Below are 18,716 nucleotides of genomic sequence, written 5' to 3' on the forward strand. Positions count from 1 at the left end.
AGAAGGGATATTTCAGCCAAAAATGAAAATTGTCATCATTTACTCATACTCATGTTATTCCAAACTTGTATGCCTTCTATTTTTTCTGTAAAACACAAAAGAAGATATTTAGAAGTTTTTGAAACATTTTCCAAAATACCTTCTGTGTCCTATACAAGAAAAAGATCATGCAGATTTGGAACGACACAGCAATGGTTAAATAAGCACAGAATTTTCATTTTCGGGTTTGCTTTTATGCCTTGAAAGGTAAACCTGACATTTGTAATGGAAACTCTATTTCATCTGTGTCATAATTACCCAAGGAGTCTCAGTGGGACAGGACGGAGCGAGACAGCTTGAGAATAGAGAGAGGGAGACGGGGACGTGGAATGGCACAGATGGAGCGTGTATGGCATGTGACTAATCTGGTGAATGCCTATGGTGCAGCACCCACTGCGTAAACTCAAACGGACTCATGTGCGAGCATAAACAAACTCCTATCGACTCGCCGGTGCCAGGACGTGTCTGATTGGATGAACGACCCCACTGCATCCTCCACATTACCGAATACGCTCCACCTCAACGGGCGGATGTCTTCATGCACTCTGCGGTCTTTTTCATCTCACGGCATTTAAAAGATATTTGCTAGCATTTGAAATGAAGTCACAAGTCTAGATAGAAGTTTCAAAGTTTTGCTGGTTGTCCTACAAAGCAAAAGTGTAAATTTCCTGCTGGACCTGCGGTGACCTCTCTTGGTTCTTTTGATGCCACTTTGTGTTGTATGGGACCAAACATTCAATCTGTGTCATGCATTATAAGCATCCATCCTGAAAGATTAGGGCCTTGTTGCAGAAACAAAGAAAAACTAAATGTAAGACTCTTAGTAATAGTTGTAAAGATATTACCACTAAGGGTTTTCCAAAAGAAATAGTTCACTAAAAAATTACAATTCTGTCTTTTACTCACCCTCATGTTGTTCCAAATCTGTTTGACTGTCTTTCTTCTATGAAACAAAAATGAAGATATTTTGAAGAATGTTGTGACAAGAACCAGTGAGGTTTGACTTTAGTAGACATTCGCCATACTTTATGTAGTCTATGTGAATCAAGTCTTAAATTTCATTCAAAGTGACTTGAAAAGGGACTTGAAATATACCAGTGAAGTTGCATTGATTAAAGAAGTTTCCTGATAATTTTCTTCCCCTTGTCATCCAAAATGTTAATGTCTTTATTTCTTCAGTCGAAAAGAAATTAAGGCTTTTGAGGAAAACATTCCAGGATTTTTCTCCATACAATGGACTTCAATGGTGGCCAGTGAGTTGAAGGTTCGAACTGCAGTTTCAATGTAGCTTTAACACTAGAACTACCAGAATTCTATAACTCCTAGAATGGCCACAGCAGTTATTCTGACCGTTCATACTAGACTGAACTGATTGCCATGTCATATTTACATTAGAAGCTTCTGTTGGTGTTTTAAAATACTGTTCTGTCGATGTTTTTTTTTTTACTAACAGGAATTTTAGCTTAGCAATAGAATATGAAAACAACTAAAACAAAATTTGCTAGGCAACAGGGAAAAAGTCTCAAAAGTTGAAATTATGCACCGTCTGTAATGCGAGGGGTCAATTTGACTGCTTTGGCCATTCAAGGTAGAAATACTAAAAACTCTTTTGTATTTCGTAATTTTAATAAAATAACAATGTTAGTATGAAATATGCACATATTTTAAAAAAAAGTCCAGGAATTATAGTTATGTGGGTTTTATTTCTACAAAGTTATTGCATTGCAAAATTTAAAAATGGTCAAAATGGCTGCTTTGGTAGTTTTAGTTAAAGGGCTGTACATGATCCCAGCCAAGCAAGGCTGGAGGATCTTATCTAACAAAATGATTGGTCATTTTCTTATAAATATATATATATATGTATATATATAGCAGCTTTAACACTATATATATCAGAGGTCGCGTTAACCGAACATTCTTCGTCATTGACAGAAATTTTGTATCAGTGACGGAAAAATCTGAAGGCCGTCCGTCATTTTGGACGGATTGTACTGAGGGTGATCTATTGTAAATTGTAGCTGTAATTCCCACTCCTGTCCAGTTGGTGGAGAGTGTGCTCCAGTCAGCAGAGCACGGTATACAGAACAAAAACGAATTTTTTTCCTATGCGTTTGATTGCGAACAGGCGAGTACACAGAAGCTACAACAATCTATCACGCCACATTAAAGAGCGCCAAGATGGTATTTATTGCTTGAATTTCCTAAGGAAATTGACAGAATTTGAAATCTGGGACTTTGTTTCATATCAAAAGTAACACAAAGCCTAGCCTATTGGAAGGAAGACGCACTGTACTGTTCATTTATCAACTAAAAACAGCACAGACCAAGAGATCGAATGTGGTTTAAGAATCGATATTGGTTCAATTAAATGAGAATGTATTATTGTATAAACGAGAAATCTTTTAAACCCAGCCCTAGTGTATTTTGTTGTTTTTAAACACTGCAATGTCGTCCTGTAGGTTCATGATTTAAAACGAAAATGTAAACAAAAATAAAAGCAATTAAATGTGTTATTCTAATTAAAATATGAAAATTAAAATTATTGGTAATAATAGATTATGACGGAATTTTTACGACCCTGTCTGTTGAAGTCTAGCGCAACCTCTGATATATATATATATATATATACACACAGACACTTTTAATCTCTGTGTCTTCACATATCACATAATCATGTTGGAAAGGTCACGTGTGGTTAGTTCTTAGTCTGTGTACTCCAGTTCAAAAAGGTAGGGTAGAGTGAAAAACTCCATCTCATTTTCTCCTCTAAGTTCAAAATCGTCCAACATCGTTATTTTACCTTTTTTGTAAAGAGTGTTATACTTTTTTTGCATGTTCGCTTTGTAAACACTGGGTCGATACTGCCACCTACGTCACGCGTGTCCTTTCCATTGAGCATCTGAGGTTAAAAGAGTATAAATATAATTTTTTTAAGAAAACGCCTCATCATTTTGCTAGATAAGACCTTATTCCTCAGCTGAATCGTGTAGAGTTCTTTAAAACTGCATTGAAACTACAATTGAACCTTTAACCCAAATGCAGTGCACTAAATGGAAAAAAATACTGGAATGTTTTCCTCAAAAGCCTTATTATTTCGACTGAAGAAAGAAAGACATGAACATCTTGGATGACATGGGAGTAAGTAAATTATGCTAAATTTAAGACTTTTTTTTTAAGATTTAAAATGTTTGGATCCTATTGGTTTCATTGGACAAAAACAGCTGAAACATTCTTCAAAATATCTTCTTTTGTTTTCTGCAGAAGGAAGACAATGTTACAAGTTTGGAACAACATTAAGGTTAGTATGTTTTCATTTTTCAGTGAGCTGTTCCTTAAATTTAGGGGGGGTTACTCCAACCGGTACATTTAGTACTAGTCACTCCTGGTCATTTGATACCCGACCAAGTACTTCAAAGGTAGTAAAACTTCAGAGAATCTCTTCTCAACAGTCCAGTTCTGAGCAATTGAGAAACCCAACAAAACTGGGAATCCACAGGGCAATCCAGTATCCAAACAGTGCATGCAGTCTTCAATGTCCCATAGGCACTGTTAAGACACCCCTATTTGGGCGGTATCACCACCAGAGGTTGTCCTCTCCTAGGCCTCCACATTAGCACCTGGGCATCGTTGGCATTGGGCCTGCCCAGCGCGTTGGGCGGGATGGGCTCATTGTTGCTGAGAATGTGTGGCTGTTCCTGATGCGGTCGTCCCATCAGCTTGGCACGAGAGCCAAGCGGCATGGAAGGATCCACCTCAATGTCCACCCGCATACGCCAGCGCACCGTCTGCAGAACGATACGCTCTTTGGTGTCTGCGTTTAGCGCCACCAGCCAGGTGATGAAGCTCTGGTCTCGGGTGATGTGCGTGAGCATGGGCGTGTTGCTGTTGCTGATAGGCACCGCCCATGTCACGCTGGGGTAGAAGTTGTCATTCATGCTCACCGTTAGCCGGGACGGCTTGGATGTGGGGCCTGAGAGGGTCACTGTTTCGGTGGTGTTACCGTACCAGGGATAACTGACGCCGTCGGAATCGCTTATGGCCTTCACCCGTCCTTCTCGAAGCTCAGGTAATTCCCAGCTGGACCTGCGGAAGGGAAGGAAGGCGAGCGGTCAGGACAAAAGAGGCATGAGTCCAAAGTACGGCAGAGCCTTAATACATCAAACGGGCGAGGTGTGTGAATAGAGATGGCGAAGGTGGGTGAGAGGACCTGCTCAGTACAAAGTGCCTCATACAAACATGAAAAACAGTGATTAAAAGACACGGGCTGTGAATGAAATATTCATGAATGTGTTTTTTTCTCAGTTAGCCTGCCCACTCTTTTTAATTATCTCTTTCTAAGCTGTCTCTGTCAGCTTCTTTCCTGTATCTTAGGGTTAAGTTTAAAGCTTGATTTGAGGCTTGAACAACAGAATTCCACCCAATTTTATGGGTCATGGTTATGGGTTACACTATCAGTCAAAAGTTTTTCTAAGATTAAGATTTGTAAAGTTTTTGTTTTTTTTAAGAATTCTCTTCTGCTCACCAAGCCTGCATTTATTTGAGAAATATTTTTACTATTTAAAATAACTGCTTTCTATTTAAATATATATATTTAAAATGGATGATTTTCAGATAAATGCTGTTCTTCTGAACTTTCTAGTCATCAAAGAAACCTAAAAAAAAATCTACTTAGCTGTTTTCAACATAAATCAGAATATTAGAATGATTTCTGAAGGATCATGTGATGAAAAGAAATTAAGGCTTTTGAGGAAAACATTCCAGGATTTTTCTTGATATAATGGACTTCAATGGTGGCCAGCGGGTTGAAGGTTCAATGCAGCTTTAACACTAGAACTACCAGAATTCTATAGAAGGAGAAGGAAGGAAGACAATCTTACAAGTTTGTAACAACATTAAGGTTAGTATATTTTTATTTTTCAGGGAGCTGTTCCTTAAATTTAGGGGGTTTATTCAAACCGGTACATTTAGTACTAGTCACTCCTGGTCATTTGACACCGGACAAAGTACTTCAAAGGTAATAAAACTTAAGAGAAGTTCTGAAGTTGAAGTTTGAAGTTGAACTGAAGACTGGAGTAATGACGCTAAAAATTCAGATTTGAAATTACAGAAATAAATTACATTTTAATTAATAGAAATAAATATAAAGCAGTGATTATAAATCGGAAAAATATTTTAAAATTGTACTGTTTTTGCTGTATTTTGGATCAAATAAATGCAGGCTTGGTGAGCAGAAGAGACTCAATTCCTTTAAAAAAACATTAAATCTAAAAACTTTTGACTGGTAGTGTATGTATATCTGAAATGTTGTTCCAAGACCAGCAAAAGATCCAGGATCACATCCTACTTGGGAAGAGTCAATAGGGTAATTGACTTTGCTTTTCAGTTCACGAGAGTAAGTTTAAAATGAACTAGGCAGACCTCACAGAAATTATGATTATTAATGAATTCTCTGTCCAAAAGTTCAAAGCTTTTTAAACTTTTTCGAAACTTTGAAATAATGCTTTATTCAGCCAGTATTTAAACTGAATTTGGAATTGCAAGATTTGAACTGATGAAATTCTGCATCCTGTTTGCTACTTTGTAACGAATTGGAGATTCGAATTCTCAGTTCTGGCACACAACCCTTCAATAAATATTCCATACAAACAAGATATAGAGAAGTCAAACTGCACAACCTGATACTCGCTTACTTGTCGACAACAGATGACCACAAACCCAACAGAAGGACCAATAATAATGAAAACCTCCAACATTTTGTGTCAGTTTACTATCTCTATCACGTTACACACATTGAAACCTGAGCTTGTCATTGTTTGTTTGGTTTATTGATTACTCACATGCCAATATCACCATATGTGTTGAAGAACTCCATTTGGGTGCACGCCTGAATCCATCCCACAGTCCACGTTTCGTTTCTGGGAACCGGGGGCATCACGATCCCGGCCGATGCTCTGAAGTACGGGGTCTTGTATCGCAGGACAATGGGCGAATTCTCCTCAATGATGGTCGGGCATTGGTCAATGGAGGCTGAGACCTCATAGACCACTATGTTCTCCCGGCGGATGCGGGGCTTGCAGGCGATGCTCTGAATGCAACCCATGGTCCTGCTTATTAGGGGTGTCAATGTGGCCAATGACGGAAAAAGGAGGATGTATTTAAGCAATATATTCATTGGCACTTTTTACATCCCTTGAAACGCTGACAGATCCTCGTCTTCATTTCCAACTCAGTGTGTTCTCGATAAATCCTCTGGGTGAAAGCGCTAAAAAGCATGTCTGCTATAAAAACATGTTTTGATGCATTTCAGAGCGCCCGGGTGTTGTTCTAGCGCATCTTTGAGACAGATGAAGAAGTGTAACGGGAACACGGCGGTCTTGTGGAACTGAGGGTGTGTGGCTGATCCGTGTCGCCTGCTCCTGAAGCGCTGGAGTGCCGCACTGCCCTTGATGCTCGTCCCCAGCAGATGTGATCCGGCCTCCACCGATTCGGACACCCGGTGTGCGCCTGTTCGCCGTCCTCCTTCCAATTCACGCGTCCGGCTGTAGCTCTGAGCCCTTTGATCCTGGTTTTTCTGCTGGGCGCGGGCATGTCAGTGCTGAAGAGGGAGCCGGTGCTGCATAGAGACTGTACGTTGGTTATATTTCCTCCAGGTGAACGACCTACCCAACATTTTGTTGATGCGGCTCCTTTTGAAGAGGGGGAAGCGACACACACACACGGATCCGGCCAAGCAGGGATTCAGTGCATCTGATTTACAATGCAAACTTGGCTCAGCTGTGCTACGTTTAAAAACGCAGTGCCTGTCGTGGGCATCACTGGACTAATTTTGTGTTCTTCCTTTGTGTGTTTCCATCCCTTACATCCATAGCGAAGACACCCTGTGCAGATCTTTGGAGAACACAAAGATGGTGATAGAAATAATAATAATAAACACAGCGCATGCAATCCCCCTGCAACATTATATAGCGGAGTGATTTTTAAATATATTCCTCCAATGAAAAACAGCAGAGCATCTTAACGCGGACATGTGCTTATATGGTCGCTGTTCAGTTGCATTGAGGTGCTGATCGGGGTTGCCAGATCGCGCGAGATAAAAAGCAACCTGGTCTTGTTTACAGAAAACCTAGATTAAGTGGAACTTTTAATCTCTAAATAGATAAATAAAATCTGAACAAGTGAAATTTACCACTGTCGTGGTTATGGATACACTATTTAAAATTAGCATTCTATTTAGTGCTTTCACACGATTAATCACATCCAAAATAAAAGTTTTTTGTTTACATAATATATGTGTGTATACTGTGTATATTTATTATGTATATATAAATACACACACATACAGTATACATTTTGAAACTATTTACATGTATATATTTTAGTGATGTCAAATCGATTAATCGCATCCAAAATAAAGATTTATATATACACTACCGTTCAAAAGTTTGGGGTCAGTAAGACTTGTAATAGTCTTTAAAGAAGTCTCTTATGCTCATCAAGGCTGCATTTATTTGATTAAAAATATAGAAAAAAAAATAGTAATATTGCAAAATGTTTTTACAATATAAAATAATGTTTTTTATTTTAACATACTTTAAAATAGAATTTATTCCTGTGATGAAAAGCTGAATTTTTATCAGCTGTTACTCCAGTCTTAAGTGTCACATGATCCTTCAGAAATCATTCTAATATGCGGATTTATTATTAGAATGATCAATGTTGGATAATATCAACAGTTGTGCTGCCAAATATTTTTTGGAACCTGTGATTTTTTTTTTTTTTTTCAGGATTCTTTCATGAATAACAAGTTTAAAAAGTACAGTGTTTATTCAAAATATAAATATTTTATAACAATGTAAATTATTTATTATTAACTTTTAATAAACTTTTAATTATTAACTTAATACATCCTTGGTGAATAAAAGTATAAATTTCTTAAAAGAAACAATAAAAATGTACTGACCCCAACTTTTGAACGGTAGTGTACATATATGTGTATAAATATGCACATACACAGATATATTATATGAACACAGACATTTTTTGGATGCGATTAATCACGATTAATCGATTTGACAGCACTAATTTATATTCATATTATTTATATTATATAAAAATATTTTTAAAATATAAAAATAACTTATTTTACTTAAATATATACATGCTTGTGTGTCTATTTATATATATACATAAAATACACAGTACACACATATATTATGTAAACAAAAACGTTAATTTTGGATGCGATTAATCGCGATTAATCGTTTGACAACACTAAATTTGTATTATATGCAACTTAACGTAATGCTAAGAAATAGTTCTTTCAACATACACAATAAACAACGTTTTTAAGTTTAACTAGTTAAATTATGTTAAATTAAATTATAAAGTTGCCAGAGTAGGCTATAGTCAGGGTAGCGCTGTGTTTATTGTTTTTACAGGAATGAAAACAAAGCTATAAAAGTCTGAAAAAGAAGGTCAGTAGACAAAAAAGTTGTGAGTTGTGAAAATTACATTTAAACACTGGAAGTCAATTCCTCACAACTTTGTTTTTATCCGTGTTAAATTCAATATAGCAACTAACCTGATTTCTTTTTTATTTACGTTTTTAATATATTTTCAATATATTTTATAATTTAATTAAATATACATATTACGTAGTGCTGTCAAACGTTTAATCGCATTTTGTTTACATAAAATATATGCGTGTACGGTGTATATTTATTATGTATATATAAAAACACACACATGCATATATATATATTTAAGAAAAATATGTTGTATATATATTAAATATATTTATATATAATATAAATTATATGAATATAAATATATACATGTAAATATTTTCAAAAATACAGTGTATGTGTGTGTCTTTATATATACATAATAAATATACACAGTATGCACATATTATGTAAACAGCATTACATTCTGAGTTTCAACAATCTTTTTTTCACTGAATGGTTAGTAATACTTTGTGCAATGATGAAGGTCAAGCATCAGCAAACCTAAATTACGATAATATATTCATATGAACATCAGGCTAAAATTTTTTACATTTTTAAAACTTTATTTAAAAAACGACGTCGCTTATAATAAGCGGACATGGCAACACGGGTGCTGATGCTGGTGCGCGAACCCCAGGCGCAGGAGGGGTGCGCGTTCTAGAGAGCGTTCTGAGCTATGGGCGTCGTTTAAGTGACGTCCGTGACTCCTCTGCTCTCTGATTGGTCGGACACGTGTACGGCGGAAGTGGAATATGCCCGGCGCACTTCCTTGACACGCATCAACCGGTCATTCAAGCAGCTCTGTACCTGACTTCCACGGGTCGATAGTCATTCATTGAGTGCAGCTCTGTCTTATCCGTACGGTTTATGATTGTGGGTTTGCTGCACAGGCTGTCGGAGAAGCTTCCAAGCGTTGTGCACAGGTTGAGTGTGATGATGAAGCCGCAGGTTGTTTTTGTTTTGGGCGGGCCTGGCGCGGGGAAAGGGACACAATGCGCGAAAATCGTGGAGGTAAGAGAGATGTAGCGCATTAAGTCTTTTCATATTGAGTGAGAATAGCTATTTAAGCGTTGTGCATAAGACAACGAGGTTTTATGGGGCTGGAAGTGTGTTAATGCATTCATATTTGCAGCAGCTTACATGGATCGCTCATTTCCGCGTGTCCTCTAAGAGGTTTCATAAGGAAAATGCCTTTTTTTTTTTTAGCAGCAATACTGGATTTCATCTGACATGTTAGCGTAATACGTTTGATGAAAAGATCATTTTCTATTAGTGTAATCATGCATTGAGTTGTAATAATTCCCTAGGGTGTTTCCATATTCATATTCATATATCCTGGTTATGAAGAGGACCTGTGTTCAAACAGGTCCCTCCCTGCTCTGTGCAGTGTTCAGCTGTCATGATTTGGCACCAGCACTGGGTAGAAGGGCAAATGTGTGAAACGTAAAACTGCCATGTCTATACGTTATTATACAGTTAAAACAGTAGCCTTGAATCATTTCTGAAGGATCGTATAAAGACACTAAACGCAGTGAAGACTAACATAATGGCTGCTGATCATTCACAGGAATAAAATATATTTTTAAATATAAGAAATAGAAAAAAATGTAATTGTATTAATATTTCACACCATTATTTACAGAAAACACCCTCTAAGATGTCACAAGAATCTCTGGATGACATTAAAAGACTATTTTTAAAAGTCAGTACTAAAAAAATACAAATTAATTGTAATTTCAAATCTTTACTTAACTTTTCCAGAATACTACACTACCAGTCAAAAGTTGTTTTTATTGTTTTTTTTTTTTTTTTTTTTTAAAGACGTCTCCTCTGCTCACCAAGCCTGCATTTATTTAATCCAAAGTGCAAAAACAGTAAAATTTTGAAATATTTTTACCATTTAAAATAACTGTTTTTAAATGTAATTTATTCTTGTGATCAAAGCTAAATTTTCAGCATCATTCACATGATCTTTCAGAAATCATTGTAATATGCTGATTTGCTCTTCAAGAAACATGTATTATTATTATCAATATTTAAAACAGTTGAGTACATTTTTTAGGATTCTTTGAATAGAAAGCTTTTTTAACATTATACACTATACTATTCAAAGCTTGGGGTCAGTATAATTTTATTGTTTTTTGGGGGGGGCAAAAAATTACAGAAATTAATACTTTTATTCAGAAAGGATGCTTGAAATTGATCAAAAGTGATGGTAAAGACATTTATAATTTTACTAAAGATTTCTATTTCAGATAAATGAAATATTTGATTTCTTTATTCATCAAAGAAACCTGAAAAAAAGTAATAATAATAATAATAATAAATGTTTTTTGAGCAGCAAATCAGAACAGTAGAAAAATTTCTGAAGGGCCATGTGACTGTAGTGATGATGCTAAAAATTCATCTTTGAAATCACAGGAATAAATTGCATTTTAAAATCTATTCAAATAGAAAGCAGTTATGTTAGTAAAAACTGTACTGTTTTTGCTGTACTTTGGATTAAATAAATGCAGGTTTGGTGAACAGACTTCTTCAAAACACATTAAAATCTTGCTGTTCAGAAACTTTTGACTGGTAGTGTAGGTTTTAACCATTTGAAAAAATAAGATTTTAATCATTTAAAATATAAAACACATATTTTAATGGGTACAAATCAGAATAAGTATATTTTATTAGTGCATAAATATGTGTTATGCTGATTGATGATGAAACATTGTTTCACCCATATTTTGACATTTGATTTTCACAAAAGTTATTTGAAACAATGCTTTTGCAAATATAATTTGATGCAGACACTGACCCATGACCCATGACCCATGACCAAGTGTACATTGTATTTACAGTAACTGGAATTTTTAATCAACATTTTGCCTTTTCTGGTTATTTTTTATTTGAATATGGTTTAAGTAGTTGGAATAATATTTAAAATCATTTTAGATGAATAATTAAAAGAATAATGCCATGCCACTGCATTTCAGTGTCAGCTGCTCATTTCTTATATTCATGTTGTTTTTATTGAAAAAGATCCAATCTCTGTTCTCATTTTGTGAAGCTGTTTAGTCTGTACTTTGAGTGTTAAAAAAACCTTCTGTGCTAGCCATATGGCATCTGAACAAGGTTGTTAAAAGAGTTTTTTATGCTTATGATTGCCAGATATACTCTAGCAACCACACTTGACTGAATTTGTGTTTCATGAACTTAAAAAGCATTTGATCTGTCAAAAGTAGTGTCTGGACTGCCTTTGCTACAAAGCTGCCTGTTCAGTTACCAAACCCATACACACCCTCTTTTTTTCTTGTCATTCATGTAAATAACAGCTGTTGTATTCAATTATAAGAAGCTAGTAACCTTACGAGTTGCATTGACTATAATGCGCTGTTTGTAACGTGTGATGTTTTTGTTGATCTGTCTCTGTCCTGCGCTCAGAACTACAGCTACACTCACCTGTCTGCCGGAGACCTGCTGAGAGAGGAGCGCAGCCGCACGGGCTCCGAGTTTGGTCAGCTCATTGACAACTACATCAAAGAGGGCAAGATAGTTCCCGTTGAAATCACCATCAACTTGCTGAAAAAGGTGGTTACACTCGTCCGTCCTGCTTAACAAGCCAAAGCATTCCAGGTCGTGAATGAGTCAAATGGTGATCGTAGAAGGAAAATGGAACATCAGCGGTCAACATTTTCAAACAGATTGAGAAATATCACTGAGAGTGAACTTGATAACAAATGCAGGCAGGTTCACTATCAGGGGAGGAGAGTTCAAAGGCCGCCTCATAGTAGACATAAATGGACAGGCTTGTCTCATAATTATAAATCGTAACCATGATACTATTATGAAACAGACAAGCCTCTTTACAGTCAAGTTATAATTCTGATCGACTGGCCTTTTCTGAGCAGATTAGTCTGGATGTTTTCAGATATTTATGTTTACTGAAGAAACGTCTGTATTTGTCAGGCAATGGAACAGACCATGAAAGCCGATGAAAAGAAGTTCCGCTTTCTCATCGATGGTTTCCCACGAAATCAAGACAACCTGCAGGGATGGAACACTGTCATGGATGGGAAGGCAGATGTCAAGTTTGTTCTTTTCTTTGACTGCAGTAATGAGGTGAGGAGCAGCTTAAGTTTTAACAATGTTTTTGATTTATTTATTGCACTGCCAATACAGCCGATTAAAGTGATCTGATTATTGATATATCATGTTGAATGAATAATAAAATATCTTTTGGAAATTTTCCATTTGCAAATAATAGGGGTTTAACGGTACACAAACATGATTCGGTACGTGCTTCAGTTTGGTGTCATGGTTCAGTCCGGTTTAGGTAGAGCAGGGTGGAAGAACGAAACCAAATTGTTTCTTTTTTAGTTTTTATTGAACAGTGGTTTACTGAATAAAGTGTTGCTTTATCTTTAAAGGGGTCTTATTAGGGCTGCACGATTATGACAAAAGTCATAATTGTTGATTATTACCTTGAAATTTTAATTGCGATTATTAAATACAATTATCACAGTTTAAATTAAATGATGCTTTGAATAGCTTTGAAGCAAAGCTTTTTTTTTTCATTGTTTGAAGCAACTACATGCCACATTTTTATATGTAGTTTCTTCTTTAAATATAAAAAAGTAAAAAAAATTAAAACAATAAAAAACTTAGATAATCTGTAGGGAAAACACACTCACACACACATCTTAAACAAGCAGAATAATGTAAGTGGATGTATCTATCTATTTATTTATTTATTTTTTTGTAATTGCGCCTTTGAACGATTACATAATTGTGGGATCTGTAATTGTAATCACGATTAGAAATTTGATTAATTGTGCAGCCATAGGTCATATGATATGATTTTATGCTTTCCTTTGTTTTTGGAGTGTTACAAGCTGCTTGTGCATATATAAGATCTGTAAAGTTGCAAAGATTAAAAGTTGAGGCCACGTCTTCCTAAAACAGCTCATTCAAATACGCCCCCATGTCTACATTACGGTGTGGGAAGTTTCGCATAACACCGCCTAAATGTATAGGAAATGTAAGGAAAGAAGGTGTAACTTTTATTCTTACTGTAGTATTGTTCATTGCGAAAGCGAAAGTACTTTGTTTGGCCTTTGTAAGGACAGTCTGGCACTTCTGACTCACAGCCTGTAAATATGTTTTCATATTTAAAGAATTTGCTACTGGCTATTCAAACATGAGTTTTGAGCAGTGTAAAGCAGTGCTTGTTTATCGTTTCTACGATCACAAATACAGACATGGTGTTGTTTATGCGACGCAATGCGTACAAAGACAGTATGAGTCATTATAATCAATTATTATGTCCTCAATGGATGCAACAAATGCCACAATTATAATGGGTTTCATTGTTTTTTTTCTCGTCGTGCCGGGACACGGAATCACAACATGGTAAGGGGCGTAACATTTCCATCACACACTTAAGGTATTCGGTCAATCACAACACACCGGATAGCTGGCTTATCAGAGCACACCACACTTTTTTTTTAAAAGATGTGTTTTCTAACTCTTATAATAGAATTTCTGTTTGTTGTCGAAATCATTTGTAATCATTTACACAGTAGCTATTGCTGTTGCTTGTTTTCATGACAGATTTATTTCAACATGCCTTAAATAATTAAGACATCACTTAGAGGTTTTAATAAAAAATAATGAACATATAGGCTAATATTTTGCAAAATGTTCCTCTTTAGACATAATTTGTCTATTGAACAAGCTATGGACACTGAATGATTTGGATGATGTAAATGTAATGCTGTGTGACATTTTGTTTAGAAGCAGTTAAAACACTGATAACACAAGACGTGATGCTCAATAATGTTTTTTTGTGTTATAACTAGTAGTAAAGATCAAGTGATGATCGAGTTTACTCATGCTCGGCGGCACCTATACAGCAATCAGTCACGCCACATTGAAGAGTGTCGAAATGGCTTTTGTTTCAATATTCTGAAAAAAACAAATGGACAGAATTTAGAAAATAAGACTTTGTTTCTTATCAAAAGTATCAATATCATCTGAAAGTTTCAAATTAAGTTTAACCAAATGCAGTGGTTAAAACAATGCAGTATTTGTTCCGAACAAATATGTACCGAATTGGAAGACCCATACTGAATTCTTTGTAAATACAGTGTATGTATACTGTTAAACCCCTAGTAAATAACATTTAGTAAAAAGCATGTCTTGATTAATTGTCATCTTCAGAAAATGATTTTTAAATAAAATTTTGTATATAGTTTTTTAAATTAATGATGGAAAACAAATGAACAAAAATACACACTCAAAAAAAAATCAAATTGATAATTTGTACCATCTACATGCAATGTTATTTTCAGCTGTTGTGCATTTCAGGTGTGCATTGACAGATGTTTAGAGCGGGGGAAGAGCAGTGGACGCACTGATGACAACAGAGAAAGTCTAGAGAAAAGGTGCTTCCTCCCCATTCTAACTCTATTAGATATACTGAGCTATATATAAAGCATGTCTTATGATTACTGTAATAATAATGTTAGCAGACTTCAGAAATTAGCATTGTGTTTGGAAAATGTGGCAGTCACCATATGTTTTGGCAATATATTGTAATGTATGTACTATAGTCTCTTCATTTACAGTGACTTTGGTTTCACTTTTGATTCACCTTAATATTTGCTAAACATTCTTGTTCAATTTTCAGGATCCAGACGTACCTCCAGTCCACACGGCCCATTATAGAGCAGTACGAGAAGCAGGGGAAGGTGCGCAAGATTGATGCCTCCCGATCAGTGGATGAGGTACGACTGCTTTTAGCTCATTTCATTAAATTGATTTTTGAACTGGTTTTCGATGCAGTTTTGCATTATATAGAACTTATTTTATTATGCTTTATTAATTGAGAGTTTTTTCAAGGCATTAATGCATATTAATAAAAAAAAATCACAGGAATAGTTTACTCAAAAACGAAAATTTGCTAAAATGTACTCACCCTCAGGCCATCCAAGATGTGGATGACTTTGTTTCATCATCAGAACAGATTTGGAGAAATGTAATCACTTGCTTACCATTGGAGTGAATGGGTGCCATCAGAATGATAACAGCTGATTGAAAACAACACAGTAATCCACCAGTAATTCACACCACTCCAGTCCATCAGTGAACATCTTGTGAAGTCAAAAGCAGTGTGTTTATAAAAATAAATTCATCAAGATGTTTATTAACCTCAAACTGTTGTTTAAAGCTAAATATGAGTCCTTTGTCCATAATATTACTTTCTCCAGTGAAAAAGTGGTCTATTCTGAATCAGGAGAGAAAAATGCACAGATCAAACGCTGTTTACAGATGAAGACAGTTCAAAACCACGATGTGAGAGGAAAACTATCACTTAAACAAAGCTTTTTACTTCACAAGACGTTAATTGATGGACTGGAGTGGTGTGGATTACTTGTGGATTATTGTGATGATCAATTGTTTGGACTCTGACGGCACCCATTCACTGCAGAGGATCCATTCATGAGCAAGTGATGTAAAGATAAATTTCAACAATTATGTTTCAATGAAGAAACAAACTCATCTACATCTTGGATGGCCTGGAGGTGAGAACATTTTGAGAAAATTTTAATTTTTAGGTGAACCTTTCCTTTAAGGACATTAATTTTCATTAAAATCCCAATTTTATTTGATTAATTACTCATTAAGATGTATCTTTCACAATAATATGTAGCCGCTCATATAACAGTGCTTTGTTTTTATTTTTTTTTGTTTTTTTTAAAATGTACTAATATTGAAGTTCAAGTACTAAAATGACTAAAACTGAAATGCAAATCTATTTAAAGCTAAATAAAATATAATTAAAAATGATAAAGGCACATGGAATTAAAACTGAAATAAAAAAAATAACCCAATTTAAATTATTTTTTGTTTTCAGTTTTCATTTTGATTTTAATTTGTTTTGCCATTTAATACTGTTAATGATGTATAAATGTATTATTAAATATTATAATAAAATAGAAATAATCCTAAAGTAACACTGCCCCTTACTCTGCTATAGTGCGTATAGTGGTGAATAGAAATCTGTTTCATTTTTTTGAGTTTCATTTTGTTTCCTTTTACCTTTTCTTTCAGGTGTTTGGGGATGTGAAAAACCTTCTGGATAAAGAAGGCTAAACATGTCAAAGCAAAAATCCAAATTCTTAAATCAAGGTGTCTGTTTATTGTCGGCAGTGCTATGACTTCTTCATGTATCCATATCTAAATTTTTACTCATTCAACAGTAAAATAGGGTTTTTTTTTTAGACATGAGAGAGTGTGTGCTTATATCTATGTTTGTAAGTCTGAAAGGACAACACTTTTGTTGAGCAGACGATCTGTATTTGCTCAATATTACACTGAAGAGGAACAATATTTCAGTAGCGAATCAAGCAAGCTTGAGCAATAACGTTCAGGGCAATTCTATAGGAACAGAACATGCACACTTCCGCTCTTAACTTCAGGATAATCTTCCACGTCATTTGTGTGAGAGATGTTTAGAAACCTCTGCCATTCAGTGTAAAAAACACAATTAGAAATGAGCCAAGAACAGTTCTTACAGAGTTCATTCTCCTAAGCTAATGAGTGATTATAAATGACCAACAGGAAGTAAGAGTATTTGAGTAGATTTCCAAACCTGTTTGTTATATTTGGTGACATGTTTCTCATTGTTTTGTATAGTAATCCACAGCAGGTTCTGAGGACCGTTAGCTGGCCGCCCAGTAGAGAGCTGAGTTTTAGCTGTTTAGCTGTTTTTCTTTTATCATATTGTGGCTGCTGTATTCCAAACACATGCCGTCTTTGCTCAGGCAGTAGATTTTAAGATGTGGGGAATGGGGGCTCATGCTTTTATTTGGTTGTCTCTGCGTCTTCGGGGTTGTTCATGAATAAACTGAATGTGTCATATTGATGTGACGGTTCCATAGATAACACAAAACAATATATGAAATATCAAGGATGACAGAACCCTCTGAAAAATAAATAAACATTCTGATGTTGAATGTCTTCTGGCTCCAATCTGATGCTCAGTTTGAGTTTTGTAACAGTTTTACATCAGTAATTCTAAACTCTGCACTACAGGAGAAGAATAAAGCCTTCTTGAGTTAAATGCTATTACATATATATGGCAGGCACTATTATATGCATTACCATTTTTTTTCTCATGAAATAAACTGAAAATGTAAAAAAGAACCAGTGTTATTGTCTCTCTTAACAACAGTACTTTTTCAGGACTTTTCAATAACTAATTCTTAAACTGTTACTTATACGTTTTCATGTTTTCCACAAAAATATAATGCAGCACAACTGTTTTCAGTATTAATAATCAAAAGTGTTTCTTGAGCAGCAAATCAGCATATCAGAATGATAATGCTGAAAATTCAGCTTTGCATCACAGGAATAAATTACATTTTAAAATATATTTAAATAGAAAACGGTTATTTTAAATTGTAATAATATTTCAGAATATTACTGTTTTTACTGAATTTTTATTCACAAATGCAGTGTAAAAGACTGACCACACACATTTGAGCAGTTGTATGTCATTCTCTTTCAGTGTGTTGAACATCGCAGGGTTGAAGATAAGTGCGAAAATGGATAAAACAAAAAAACAGAACAAGGAGTTACAGTCAATTAGACAGTAAGTTACAGTAGTTACAGTCAATATTCTAAAACCTTTCTTAGAAATATCATCATTATTGTTTTAAAAGTAAGTACATTTAAAAATGTAATGGAATACCAGTGTTTATTTGTCTATATTTATGTTAAGTTGGTAAAAATGGCAACATTATCCACCTTATTTTTGCCATAAGTGCAGGCACCAGGGTTGCCAGGTTTTCACAAAAAAAAACCTGTCTATTTGCTACTCAAAAAAAAATCACGTTCCGGGGGTAAAATACATGGTTTTTGGCAGGATTCCCTGGTAAAATTAGCATTCCAGGTTCTAAATATTATGTTATCAGGGTTGCTTCAACCCGCGGCAACAGTGTTAAAGTAGCCTAATTCCACTGGAAAACCGCAGACTTGGCAACACTGGCAGGCACGGCCATTTGTAAATATTTTGGGTGTGGCTTCCGGTCTCATCCCAGTCCAGCTATTTTTACAAAACGGCTCTTTTGCTGATCAATATTGTAAATTGGTGTGCCTTACTATGTTATTTTAATATAT

General features: G+C 35.3%; 2 protein-coding genes across 2 annotated transcripts; one reads left to right on the plus strand and one right to left on the minus strand.

The window, feature by feature from the left end:
- Nucleotides 1-682: 682 nt before the first annotated feature.
- On the minus strand, nucleotides 683-7,099 carry fam78ba (family with sequence similarity 78 member Ba). Its single transcript, XM_051097004.1, has 2 exons — nucleotides 5,877-7,099; nucleotides 683-4,122 (listed from the first exon to the last, which is right to left on the minus strand). The coding sequence occupies exons 1-2, from the start codon at nucleotides 6,209-6,211 to the stop codon at nucleotides 3,600-3,602; spliced, it is 858 nt and encodes a 285-aa protein (XP_050952961.1). The 5' UTR covers nucleotides 6,212-7,099; the 3' UTR covers nucleotides 683-3,599.
- Nucleotides 7,100-9,282: 2,183 nt separating this feature from the next.
- Nucleotides 9,283-17,741, plus strand: cmpk (cytidylate kinase). Its single transcript, XM_051097017.1, has 6 exons — nucleotides 9,283-9,557; nucleotides 11,976-12,122; nucleotides 12,501-12,653; nucleotides 14,901-14,977; nucleotides 15,223-15,319; nucleotides 16,647-17,741. The coding sequence occupies exons 1-6, from the start codon at nucleotides 9,414-9,416 to the stop codon at nucleotides 16,686-16,688; spliced, it is 660 nt and encodes a 219-aa protein (XP_050952974.1). The 5' UTR covers nucleotides 9,283-9,413; the 3' UTR covers nucleotides 16,689-17,741.
- Nucleotides 17,742-18,716: the final 975 nt, after the last annotated feature.

This window comes from Labeo rohita, chromosome 2 (genome assembly GCF_022985175.1).
Source record: "Labeo rohita strain BAU-BD-2019 chromosome 2, IGBB_LRoh.1.0, whole genome shotgun sequence".
In the NCBI taxonomy this organism is placed as follows: Eukaryota; Metazoa; Chordata; class Actinopteri; order Cypriniformes; family Cyprinidae; genus Labeo; species Labeo rohita.

Coding starts and splice junctions, on each gene's coding strand:
- cmpk (XM_051097017.1), top strand. CDS start 9,414: ATGATTGTGGGTTTGCTGCACAGGCTGTCGGAGAAGCTTCCAAGCGTT. Junction 12,654..14,900: donor TCTTTGACTGCAGTAATGAG/GTGAGGAGCAGC, acceptor TGTGCATTTCAG/GTGTGCATTGACAGATGTTT. Junction 15,320..16,646: donor CCTCCCGATCAGTGGATGAG/GTACGACTGCTT, acceptor CTTTTCTTTCAG/GTGTTTGGGGATGTGAAAAA.
- fam78ba (XM_051097004.1), bottom strand. CDS start 6,211: ATGAATATATTGCTTAAATACATCCTCCTTTTTCCGTCATTGGCCACA. Junction 4,123..5,876: donor ACATATGGTGATATTGGCAT/GTGAGTAATCAA, acceptor TCCCTTCCGCAG/GTCCAGCTGGGAATTACCTG.